The sequence below is a fragment of the Dreissena polymorpha genome, chromosome 16, assembly GCF_020536995.1.
Source record: "Dreissena polymorpha isolate Duluth1 chromosome 16, UMN_Dpol_1.0, whole genome shotgun sequence".
NCBI lineage: Eukaryota > Metazoa > Mollusca > Bivalvia > Myida > Dreissenidae > Dreissena > Dreissena polymorpha.
In genome coordinates this window covers 39,260,979-39,273,815 of record NC_068370.1, presented here as the reverse complement: position 1 = coordinate 39,273,815, position 12,837 = coordinate 39,260,979, and the positions used below count along the sequence as shown (strand labels likewise).

General features: G+C 36.1%; 1 protein-coding gene across 2 annotated transcripts in view; it reads left to right on the top strand.

Moving 5' to 3' along the window:
• LOC127862150 (DNA primase small subunit-like) overlaps positions 1 to 6,139 on the top strand; it is a 32,517-nt gene extending 26,378 nt beyond the window's left edge. For both annotated transcript variants that reach the window (XM_052401143.1, XM_052401141.1), the window contains 3 exons: positions 1,184 to 1,245; positions 2,180 to 2,278; positions 2,893 to 6,139. In XM_052401143.1, the coding sequence (XP_052257103.1) occupies positions 1,184 to 1,245; positions 2,180 to 2,242 (125 nt within the window). In that variant the 3' untranslated portion in view covers positions 2,243 to 2,278; positions 2,893 to 6,139. The remainder of the gene's footprint in view (positions 1 to 1,183; positions 1,246 to 2,179; positions 2,279 to 2,892) is intronic.
• The last annotated feature ends 6,698 nt before the right edge of the window (positions 6,140 to 12,837 follow it).

Genomic DNA, 12,837 nt, shown 5'->3' with positions numbered 1-12,837 from the left:
TTCCTTCTCAGAAAATGAGAAAAAAATTGCTAATTTATAGTTGAAAATTGACTCCAATATATCACTGTCCGTTTTATTGCGTTGTCCAATATATCACAAATCGGCTATGGTTATTGCTCCCTAAAATGTGACGAGCATAATCAGATAAAATCAGGTACAAGCTAGTATTTTACCCTTTTTTCACCCACTTTAATTTTCTGTTTAATCCGACATTCATAATCCAGTTTTGACCGGATTGTTTGGTTTCATTGTACATCACTGTAATGTTTTGTTTTATACCAATGAATAACATATGGATAACACATACTTCAATAAGGTACGTAAATAGCGTGTTTTGAGATTGCTGAACAATGCTAATGCATACATAAACATGCATGAATAACCTGACAATTTATATCGCGCGCCGGATATATCAAGGTCGCGATCTTTGGACCCCTTCAACTGCAATATATTGGACTTTTAAATAAGATTACTAATATATAGATTGAGTAAAAGTCCACCTTTCTGTACTATAGACAGTTACATATATAGAAATATATGTTTATAACAGTTCAACACAGTTGTTGTTTTTGTTATTATATAAAGATTCCCCCATTTACAAAAAATTCCCCCTCCTAAGGGCTGCGGACCCCTTCCCCCAAAGTAGTGTGAGGGCGCTGGTTGAGCAGGGGTGGGGGGGTGGGGGGGGAAATCAGCCGATTTACGATTGCAGCTTATAGAAAAAAATCTGGTTGTTTTATATTTGCAATTCTAAAATCACAATTTTAGACTTCAATATATGTTTTGAATATGTCATCTTAGTCTATGACAGTATATTCGTACAGCCAATACTATAATTGACAATGGCTAACTCTTTGTGAAAAACAGTTGACATGAATTAAATTTTATACAAAATATTGTCATCAAGTGTTGTAGATACTTGTTATGACAGAATCAATAGATTCAAGTTGCGGAACAGAATTCTGGCTGTTTATGACTCTTGTTTTTAAGAGGAACTAGGAACTTGGTTGGAAAAAAATGTAGGTTACTACTTATGATTAAAAGGACAAGTTGCTATGACAGTTAACTTGTTCTCCCAATAAGAATAGATTGATTTAAGTTGCAGCACAGAATTCTGGCAGCTTATACCGGATAAGTATTGTTTTTAATCCAATCCATTTATGTTATCAATGTTGTATTTCAGTGCTATTGTGGAAGAGCTCAATAAATCTAGTGTGGGCAGTGAGGAGGGCAAGAAAGCCAGAGGTGGGTGTACACGTACACCACAAGTTCATGTGTTAATCCTCTCAGTGCTGGAACCGAATTTTGAAGGCCTTTGCAAACAGTTTGGATCCAGATGAGATGCCACAGAACGTGGTGTCTCATCAGGATCAAAACTGTTTGCTATTCTGATAGTATTCTTTGAAAAAAATCAAAGAAAATGCTAATTTTAGAAATTCAGCAGACAACATTTTAGCAGACGACAAATTTCCCAGCATGCTAAGGGTTAACCCTCTCTCTTTCAAAGGCAGTGTTAATGGCCATATGCAATCATCATAAAACCAGAACAGCCTGCGAGTAACTCGCAGTCTGTCAAGGTTTTATGTTGTTTGCTGCTCATCAGTATCTAAGGTTTGGAGATGACGGCTTTAAAATTTGTATCTATTTAGAAAGGTCTTAAATTTATTTAAATTTTCTTAGGGACTACAAACCACACAATGTGCATTTGAGTGGTGAAGAGATAGTAGCATGTGCTCCTGTAATTAAGGTTTTGTACTGATAGAAGCCAAGTATAATGTTCATCGTTTGTGTATGTTACTGTTTTTATTGGACTGAAAGGTCAAGACTATTTAGGGTTTGTATCTTTTATTGTGGATTGAGCCCTTTGCACAAATTTATTTGGAAATATTATAATCTACATGTAGTGTTATTATTTGAGACAGAGATATAAAATAGGGCATTTAAAAGCTCCTGATGTTAAATTATTTTTAAGGGAAAACAGAAAAAATGTATGAGATGATTACACCTTAAAATGACCACCACCGAAGTAGGTAAAAAGCCCTTCTTCAGATGTTGCAAACCTCTCAAACAGTTCAGTGATCATCAACAGTTTCCAGAATAAGCACAACGATTGTAGATTATAACTGTATGTCTTTCAAGTTTAGGATTGAAATATTAATGATTACCCACAATCTTGCAGATTACAACAACACATCCCTCAAGCCATGCATCGACGTGTTTATGCGGTTTCTGGTTGCTCTAGAGAAGTCCTGGAAAGGGAAGCTCATCGAGCGGAGTGGTGTGTAACCTATTACATCAAATTGACATTTGTCTGTTCCATTGTTGAGGGACAATTTTGCATTCAGTCACATTGACCTGTATAACTTGCATCATCTCGGCAATCCAGTTTGTTGTTGGAAGTTTATATGAGTCGTGTTGTGAGAAAACTGTGCAGTCCACACAGGCTAATCAGTGACGACACTTTCTGCCTAGACTTGATTTTCGGTAAGGAGGGACTTCCTTGAAACTAAAAATAACAAAATAAGGGAAAGTGTTGTCCCTGATTAATCTTGGACGAAACTTTACACACATGCATTGTGCCTAGTTTTCTCAGAACATGACTCATATAGCGTTTGTATGATCATAGTTTCAAATAATCTTACCATGATGGTGGAGCATGAATGAATGATATGTATTCAGTGCCTTGATAAAGAGCCTGGTTACACTCAGCCATGTCGGTTCAATTCTTGAAATATAGTCCAAATCATTCAGTATTTATTATCCTGCATGAAATGCAAAAGTATAATAATGGCTACCTTGAGTTGTACCATTTCACCATGAATATCATATTTATGTTCGTGTAGATTCTTTTAAAGAGGCTGTACATTTTACTTTACTGGTTTCCTTTTTCAGATATGAAAATGGAGTTTTAGAGACCTCAGCCATGATTACACCAATCTGTGTTCAACATGCAGTGTCACTGTGTCATTCAGTATCTCACCTGCCCTGTCCCATTTGGATATGAAGTCCTTTAGGCGAAGGGTATTCCTGGTTGGTTACATGACAGCCACAAACACCTTATGACTACATCTGAACATATTTATACCAACACAATTGATGTGTTACAATGAATATGAAACGTCTGTGAAAACTAGGTCTAATACATGTGGGTTAAGTGCCGCCACTTATAAGCCTGTGCACTTCCCTTTCCACTTAATGGAGTTTTTTGTTTAAAGGTTGTCTCTTCTTAATGAAAGTCCAGTTTATGCAGACATTGTTACCCATGATTAGCCTGTGCAGTTCCCTTTCCACTTTATGGAGTTTTTAGCTCTACTGGCCAAAGGCCTGAAGAGCTTATGTCATGGCGTGGTTTCCGTCGTCCGTCCGTGCGTGCGTAAGACTTTTTCTTGTTTAAGTGATAAAGTCCACAGTTTTCATCCAATTCTTTTTAAACTTGTTCAGTGTATTTATATTGATGAGGACTCGAACCCTATTGAAAATGGGTTACATCAGAGTAAAAAGTCCAGAATTATCTCCCCTTGTATTTGAGAAAATTGTGAAATAAGGCTTGTTTACGCAATAAAGTCCACAGTTTTCATACAATCATTACCCAACTTGCACAATGTCTTTATCTGAATGATGAGTCAAACCCTATTGAAAATGAGCAATATCGGAGTTATAAGTCCAGAATTATCTCCCCTTGAATTTGAGAAAAGAAAAGAAAATCGTTAACATTTTGCCATAACTTTTGCAATATTGAATATAGCAACTTCATATTTGGCATGCATGTGTATCTCATGGAGCTGCACATTTTGAGTAGTGAAAGGTCAAGGTCATCCTTCAAGGTCAAAGGTCAAAAATAACATTCAAAGCGGCGCAGAAGGGGACATAGTGTTTCCCACAAACACATTTCTTGTTTGTTTACATATAAAGTTCTTTCCTTTTGAAACTTCAACGGATGTTTTATATCATCAAGGGCCAGAACCCCATTGAGAGTGAAGAAAATTTGTCCATCTTATTGTTGAGAAGGAGCCATTTGAAGTTTAAATTTTACGTTTCTTCTTGTTTATACGATAAATTTCCCATGTTGGGTCTGTTTATTAAAAACTTACTCAGATTGTACATACTATCAAGGGCTTGAGCCCTATTGTTTCCAGCCAGTAGAGCGATTCAGGCCCTCATGGGCCTCTTGTTTGTTTATAGGTAATCTCTTGTAAACAAAAGTCCACTTGATGCTGACATTGTTGCCAATGATGAGCTTGAGCAGACTGCGCCGGCTAATCTGGGACTACATTTTTTACGCAGATGCATTTAACTCCATTTTGCCATAGCAAGGCTCATATATATTTTTGTATTTATCATTGTCTAATTTATACTTATGATTTGAAGTATGTAGGCTGCAGTGTCGACTTTGTACATGGAAACTGGCACTTGACATATTTATTTTGACAAACTTGACCTGAAAAAAACAAACTCCTTTGATTCGTGTTCAGTTGTGTACAATAATGAATTTATAATTCAATATACCGTTATGTTAACAGGGTAGAAATTTGTTGTTTTTTCTCCTCAGAATCAAACATAAAATAGCTGCCAGATAATGAAATGAGATATCAAATACTCATGTGTTATTTAGGTGTTCCTACTTATACATTCATTGCTATGGTGTATTACAATTATTGATAAACGTATCATTTGCTACCCTTGCATGTTCTCGTAAGGAACAGGGTGTTGAAACTATATGTTTATATTATGTCTTGACTTAATATTATCATTTGTAACTACCGTTGTACCAGGTGATTGCATGTTACAGCAAAAGGACAGTACCTGAACGGAGAAGTACATTTTGGAATATATGGCTGCATTTTGTTGTTCTTACATGTATACATGTATGGATGAAATGTATTGAAACTGGCAGACGTTATCAAGAAAATCCTAATTTGATATATGAAATAAAATAAAGTTAACAATCAGTGGTCTCCGGAAGCACCGGCGGCCGGCGATTTCGCCTGTTACTAATACTCTAGGCGCCGGCTACTTTTCCAAAAAATATCAATTAGAAACGGCCAGTGTCCGTGTTTATACCAATTTTGGCGCGATACTTTCGATTTCGTGTGTCAAAAAACTAGCTGAATTTAATTATTCATATCCTCGAGTGCCCCATTTTGACGCCTAAAATTAGTCTGTTGAAGTTGTGTTGCCCCTAATAGGGATTTGGGTAATCAATATTGTATTAGATAACACATTTACCTTTTGTTTACACATATTAAATTCAATTGATTGTGTTATCAACCAAAATATAACTCAGCACCTTGCATATAACCGGTAGACTGTGTAAACGATGCTCTTCTGCATTTATTAACGGCTGCAACATGGGCCGCAAGGGTCTATTGAATTGTATTGTTTTTACCGGTACAAAATCAATCAAATTTATAAAGAAGTTTGGATGAGATACGTGTACTTGACGTGTTTGATACATTATATGGTTTTGTTTAATACTCTGCAAAAGCCCTTGATAATTTAACTGGTCTTTCTTCTAAAGTAAACGATGTGGCAGTTCTTTATGTTCAAATAGATGCCACTACAGGGAAAATCACTGGAAGAGGAGGACCTGCAACTGCATTAGAATTAGCAATGTGCAAGTGCAGCCAGCCCTGCAATCTGGAGAGGCTAAATATCAGCTTGCCCTCCAAGCCCTTAAGTTAGAACTTGTAATCTGATTCAGATTAATCAAATTTGAAAATCTTTGCAATTAAAATGTTTTGTGTGTTTTTTTTAAGTTTGAGAGATTTTAAATAAATATTTATTTTCTATGAAAAAATGCTGTATTATTTCAATCTTAAAAGCTTTCTTGAATGCGCCAGATTGCACCATTTCACTCCTTCAATTTGAACATTTTCCAATGGGAGGTCCCCCAAACCCCCTTGACGGGATGGGATACCCCTCCCAAACCTTTCACACTCGGCACGCCACAAGCTTCGCGCTTAATCACCGGCTACTGCAATAATAAAGCTGGCTACTCCATTTTTTTCTGGAAAACACTGTTAACAACACTCTCACATATTTGAAAAAAGTATATTGGCTGTTCGGATTATTTCAATAATTGTATGTAAACAAATTGATTTGTGGTGTGGAATATTGAAATAAAGTTTTTAAAAAATTACCCCCACATTTTGTTGCACAGTTGGCTTTCGCACTTGTTAGAAATGTCCTACATACCTGCCTGCTAGAATTGGCATCATATTAAGTTCTGATGTAATTGGTTAAGATCCTAAAAGATCAACTCTAGCACACTTTGACCTCGGTATGGTTACTTATTTTCTTCTCCCTGCCGTCATGTTAAATAACTAAATTTGTTCAGTCCAATTTCTGCACCTGACAGTATAGTGCCTAAACCATTTGTACACTCTTAGTGTGTAAGCGACATACATAACACTGCACGGTGCTGTTCTTTACTACACTATGCAAAACAAGGCTACACTAGACTAGACTTCTTTTAGACTTGTACTAGACTAGACTTAACATATATTATTCTTCACTTGACTAAACAAATAGTAGACTAGACTGCTACTAGACTAAACTTAAAGTACACTAGACTAGACTGCTACTAGACTAAACTAATAATATACTATACTGGACTAAATTTATGTAATTCTACACTAGACTGGAGTGCTACTAGATGAAACTGATACTATAATACACTAGACTAGACTGCTACTAGACTAGACAAGACTGCTATTAGACCAAACTTATACTATACTAGACTAGACAGCTACTAGATGAAACTAATAGTAGACTAGACTAGCTTATACTATAATACACTAGACTAGACAGCTACTAGACAAGAGTAATACAGACTAAACTTATACTAGACTAGAGTAGACTGCTACTAGACTCAACTAATACTACACTGCACTAGACTGCTTCTAGATTAAACTAATACTAGACTAGACCACTATACTATACCTAGCAACATTATACTGTTCTTAACTGTATTGTGCTATAAGGGTGCCACTTCTATATGGGATGTATTAATAAATGAACCCATGCTACTTTCTGAGGTGGTGCTGGGGACCGGATGTTTTCATGGATACTTCTTCACAATGAGGTTTTGTTTTGTTTTGCATGTTTCGCATGTTTTAAAAATCAGACAATGCAGCGAAGATTAATTTATCCACAAAGGTACAGAAACATACAATTACAGCCCATTTGGAAACCTGCGTACATTTATAAGTTGTGGCATAGTTGTGTTTTTAAAATCAAATTGATGTATTTTGCCTGTGTGACGAGCACTTTACGATCGCATTCAACTTATACTAGTTGCTACATGCACAAACGCGTTTGCTTTTTACAGATTTTATAGATAATTATGCCTTTTTCCGAAAACCATGGAGGTTGCGCCACGGACAAGAAGTGATGATAATTTAAGATATGTGAAGTAACAGTACATGACTGACATTTGATACATAATGTTACTTTTAAATTGCTTTCTGTCTTTTCATCATTAATACTTACACGCAAACCTGTACATATCATTATACACATTTAATTGTTAAAAAAATATGTAATATTTTAATATATAAGCAACCAACTCAATTAAGAAGTCGGCAACCTGCCTAAAACAGATTTTACAGTAAATAACCAAAAAATAATATACTCTCAACATTCTCAAAATAGTTAATCAACAACAAATTTGTAAATACAGTAAGGTACATTTGTTATTCACAAAATAATTCAAAGATGTTACGTCTGTTCAAAATGATGAGTGTTGTCCCCTTATTACAGTTATAACAGGGAAGGGGATCAATGGATGCAAACAGCCATTTAATGAAACACTTAAAACTATTAAATGCTTAATGTTCTTATCTTACAAAGAAGAACGTTTAAATCAATAAAGGCATTATAATATCAAAGCGCTGAAGGCACTGAAGATGTTCGCTATTGCATAATTTAACACGCAATTCATTTTTCAAAATTAATCGCAAGTTTGAAAAGAACACACGCCATTCAACTTTATAAAGTGTGTGTCATAGCGCACGGGTCGAGTTTTGTGTGCACTTTTTATCACCCTTATTATTTCATAGAAATAACTTAGACAAAATAAAAACAACATGCTTTTGGACGTTCTGAAAGCATAGAAAGTATGATGAAAATGGTAATGAGATCTTAATATAAAGAAAATTTGCAGTCACCATCATATTAAAGGAATATTTTTCGGCGTAAGCTGTATTAAGCCAGCTTTTCACCTCTCCTGACCTTTGTAAGTGTCCAATACAATTTCCCGCGGCTAGGTACGAATGAATACACTTCATTTATTCCATTGGCTGATTTGAGTATTTCACCAGAACATTGGAAACATATACGCGTCTTTGTAACACTGTCTTACTGCATGAAACAATTTTATTTCTAATGAAAAGGCTTAATAGATAGAACAGTTTTACACTCAATTCTCGACATCAATACAGTTTGCGCGTGCACCTTTTATTTTCAGAGAATTACCAGCGCAACGCGTTTATATTTAAAGGCTATGTTCTCATATTTAGTACTTACTTCCATATTCTTGTCAACATGTAAAAGTATAAAGAGCAGTGGAAGCGAGGCCTCACTTTAATACATTGCATTTCAACCCGGGTCAATTCGCGGCCAGTGTATGAATGTCAGAGTTTATATACAGGTCATCACCGGAGTTCGCGGCCAGTAAAATAATAGTTAAATAATAAGTACGCTATCCGTGAACTAGGTGACCTGGAATTTTCTTTAGACCAGAAATATGTAGATTCTTAATGTGTTTTCAACAATACAATGATAAATATTATTTTTGATTAATTTAACAATAATTATTCCACCATATTGACCAATGTATTAAGCATGAGCGCGATGATTATCGATACTGTTAATAATCGAATCAAATAGCAACGCCCGACAAACCACTAAAACAGGTTTGTTCGAAGAACGCGCCTATAAATACGGTTACTTCTCGTGTGGCCGGTTGACTCGTATGTTTTAATTTCACTTCCATTCTTCTTTTGGTTTTCTGTTTTGTATCTATAGGCTTATGACCAGCAATATGTAATAATGTAAAATAAGCCGCGAAAACTCCGCGTAACATCCCGTACTGCGTGTGATGCAGCTAAGAACTGCACAGAAAAAAGACATTCGCTATCTTTTTTTTTTTCTTTTTTTTTTAATCAGAGTTTATTTTCAGGTCCTACCGGCCCCTTCATGAAGTCTTTATGGTCCGACCTGCTCCTGTGACCTTTCAGGGGAAAAAGGTTAATTTTGATCCAAAGTAGGTCAAATTTACCCCGGCTTCCCGGGTATTCGCCAAAGAAATAATTTAGATCCAAAAAGACCAGTGCACGGTGGCCAATGAGACCTTAATGTGCACTGGTAGTTAGACAATCTCAAAAGACAAATTCATGTCTGAACGCAGCACCGCTGCAGCACACAGCTCCGCCTTTATGGCCCACTTGTTGTCATCAGCCGTCGTCTTCATCCCCGAGACGGTTTCCCCAGCGCGTTGAGCGCACTAGGTACCGCCGCCCCGGGGTCCCTCTTTAAAGCCACCCCCTCGATGTTCTTGGGTTCCCCCCAGCGCAGAAGCACTGGAGGGGGTATGTCCCCCACACTGGTGGTCTCGCTGTCCCGCCGTCCCCGGCCCTCTTCAGACGGGACCTCTGGCAGGTCCGGGCCGGCGAGCTCTCGACGATAAACAGCGGGTGACAAGTCCGCTGCATCTTGGAGAAGACAGCAATCCCAGCAGTGTGGAAGACGTCCGGCTCGAGGGTGACGGACTCTGCTGGATTAGCAGAGCCACCCACAGAAGTTCCCCTCTATAAGGAAATATGTACAGGTGAGAAAATCTTCTGCGGGCGACTCTCGCCTCGGTCGCGACGCGCACGCTCCAGCAGCTGACCGAGAGACATTCGCTATCCTTGATCTCATTCATTGAACTATTAACGCCGTATATCTTTTTTAAAGATATTTCTTGTTTCTAATATCAAATAACTATCTCACCAAGAATATAAATTCATAATGAAAGTTCCGTGTACAAAACTTTTGATTTTTGACACCATATACAAATTCAAAATATACAATAATCTTCGTATCTTGTATATGGAGGAATAAAAGTATATAAACATTGCTGCTTATGCTTTACCTGTTACCCGAGCAGTCCACACAGTGTCAGCAACGCTGACGTAAACATAGGTATAGAGCACTAATGCGCTTTTAGGCGTAGCTGTTTTACTCAGTTTTCATCTTAGTGACTTTTACATAACGCCAACAGACACGCATGAATATTTTCGAATATTTTAATAAGCTGATTCGAGATACAACCTCTGAATTTTTGCTACATCACTGCGTATGTGCTAAATTCAAAGGATGTAGCACTGTTCAGTGTAAGGAATTCCGGACTACTCTCTGTATGCTCAAACGACACAAATTGTGGACCTGTTACAATTACGCGTTACAATCCATCTCGTAGAATTTCACTTTCGCCTCCAAGATGAGAAAACAATCATAAGCGAAATAGTATAGTGTCACGGTAAGAGAAAATCGTTTAATTATAATACCACAATGTTTGCCGTACTTGGTCAGCACGTCTGGAAATCATTCCTTAATGTGTGGATAGGCTGCTAATATTAACAAGTTTGCTATTTTGAATTCAATTTTGTATCAAAAAGCGTTGTTCTTAAATGTGGAATTTTCAATTCGCAATGTGATTGGAATGACCCTCGTCATGCGAAAATGTGTCTTCTTCCATATGCGCCCATCATATAAATAGCCCACTCAGCTATCTCTCTTTCTGGTAAGGAGAAACATAACATATTGAGTGATTTTATAGCGAACAGCATCGCCTATGGCCTGACTGCGCAAAAGCACATGTTGAGTTAAACAAACGCTTGCCGAAACGCATAAGACCCATTTTCGCATGACGGCGCTATTGACGTGTGATTTAAATGTGTCGAAAGAAAACTGCGTTTAAATAAAATATCAACATACGATGTATTTCGATAGTGAAGAAAGATACTCATAACAAGGCATATGAGGACACATATGAAGTGCTCTCCCGTAGTATATAGAGAATACTAGGTTAGTGTTGAATACAGAGAAGTTTATGTTGCGAGGCTTAGAACGCCGGAAGCGCGAGCCTTGGCGAGGGTAACAAGAGCGTGCTCACCAAAAGAAATGTTGAAATAAAATATAAAATTACACGATTTTTGTTTTGTTATTTTTTATTTATATTTACTTTACCACTGAATGATTTTTCATAAGAAACAAAGTCGACAAAACTTAAGCTCAAAATTATACGACCTTCAACCTTTAAATCTAGTCATATGACATAATTTTTCGCCATCCGTATAATGAATCAGCTGATTGATGGCGTCATAAATTGACATACTTATTGCTTCATTTTCCCCATGTTTTTGGACGATTTATTATAAACGCGACTTATTTCACATGTTTTCTACATGTACTGTATGTCGACATATCTGAATTGTCAATTGATCACATTTTCCTTATTTCGTGTAATGTGCATTGTTTATAACCAAAGCATATACTTTTGACATTTAACTTAAATATTAAGAATGTACAACAAGCCATACACATATCGCACAGTTCATGAATAATCTGCTATGTTTGCTTTCCTTTTTAATTCACGTAAGGCATAGAGCTGTGTAAAGTATAAGATGGTAAAAATAGCACCACACTGGAATTGGGAACGTCCCATTTTGTACACGGGTATTTTCTACTCATTTATCTGTTGTGTACTGGAATGTTTTCCATTCTTTGTGTATTTATATATTAAATTATTTTCTCGTACAATAAGGGCATTTACCATAGATAAATAAAACATTGTGCAAGTTTAAACATAATTATGTTTGTATGCAGAAATCTGCAAATGCAACCGAGTTTACCAACGGCTATTCTTAGATAAACTGCTCCGGTTCATTTGAACAGCAGTAATGTAGAGTACATGACGTAGCGTGTGACGAAGAAGAAAGTTTATCGCGTTCATAAACTCATTTGAATAAAGTGATAGAATGGCATGAGGGTCTTTATTTAACTACTGGTCATGTACGTAATTCCGGCCTGTACGTAAAAAATCGGCCACCTGTGTAAAATCATTTTCATGATCTTCACGCACTTATTTTGTTTTTATTTAGAAAAAACAACATGAAAACCATCCCTACTCTCAATATGTTGCAAATGTAAGAACCATATCATTGTAAACTTTTGTGTTAAAATGTCACAAATATAGCAGGAAATATTTGGCTCGTGGGGAAAGTGATGTCATCATTAGTGTGTGTTTCAGAGTTTATTTACAGGTCCTACTGGCCTCTTCACGAGGTTACGGTAGCCCGACCTGAATGTCATCATTAGTTGCAACAATTATATTCATATAAGAAACAAATATATTTGACAAAATTATTTAAATTTTATCTAATAAACTTTAATTAAAGTTTTACCAATTAATTGTACAACAAATTATATTCAAAACATACAAATCAGAACCTAAATATAAATTTTTGATATATGAATTACCTTCCTTGATAAGAATATTACTAGATTACATGTTTAAATATTATATATAAGCGTTTACTAATAATCAACACTGAAGTAAACTTTTTAAACAAAATGTGTTTAGTTTTTTAGCTGTGTTTGAAAAAATTGATTAAACCCATTAAAAACAAGTTTTTTTTATTGTTTAAATTTATTAAAATAGGTAGGGGGAGTAACTGGTATAAAAATTGCACATTTATTTTAAATTTCAAGTCAAAATTTTAATAGTATAAACATTGATTAATACTCTGAAATTGAGGACATTTGTCTTAAGATATTGCTTTGTAATTTTAT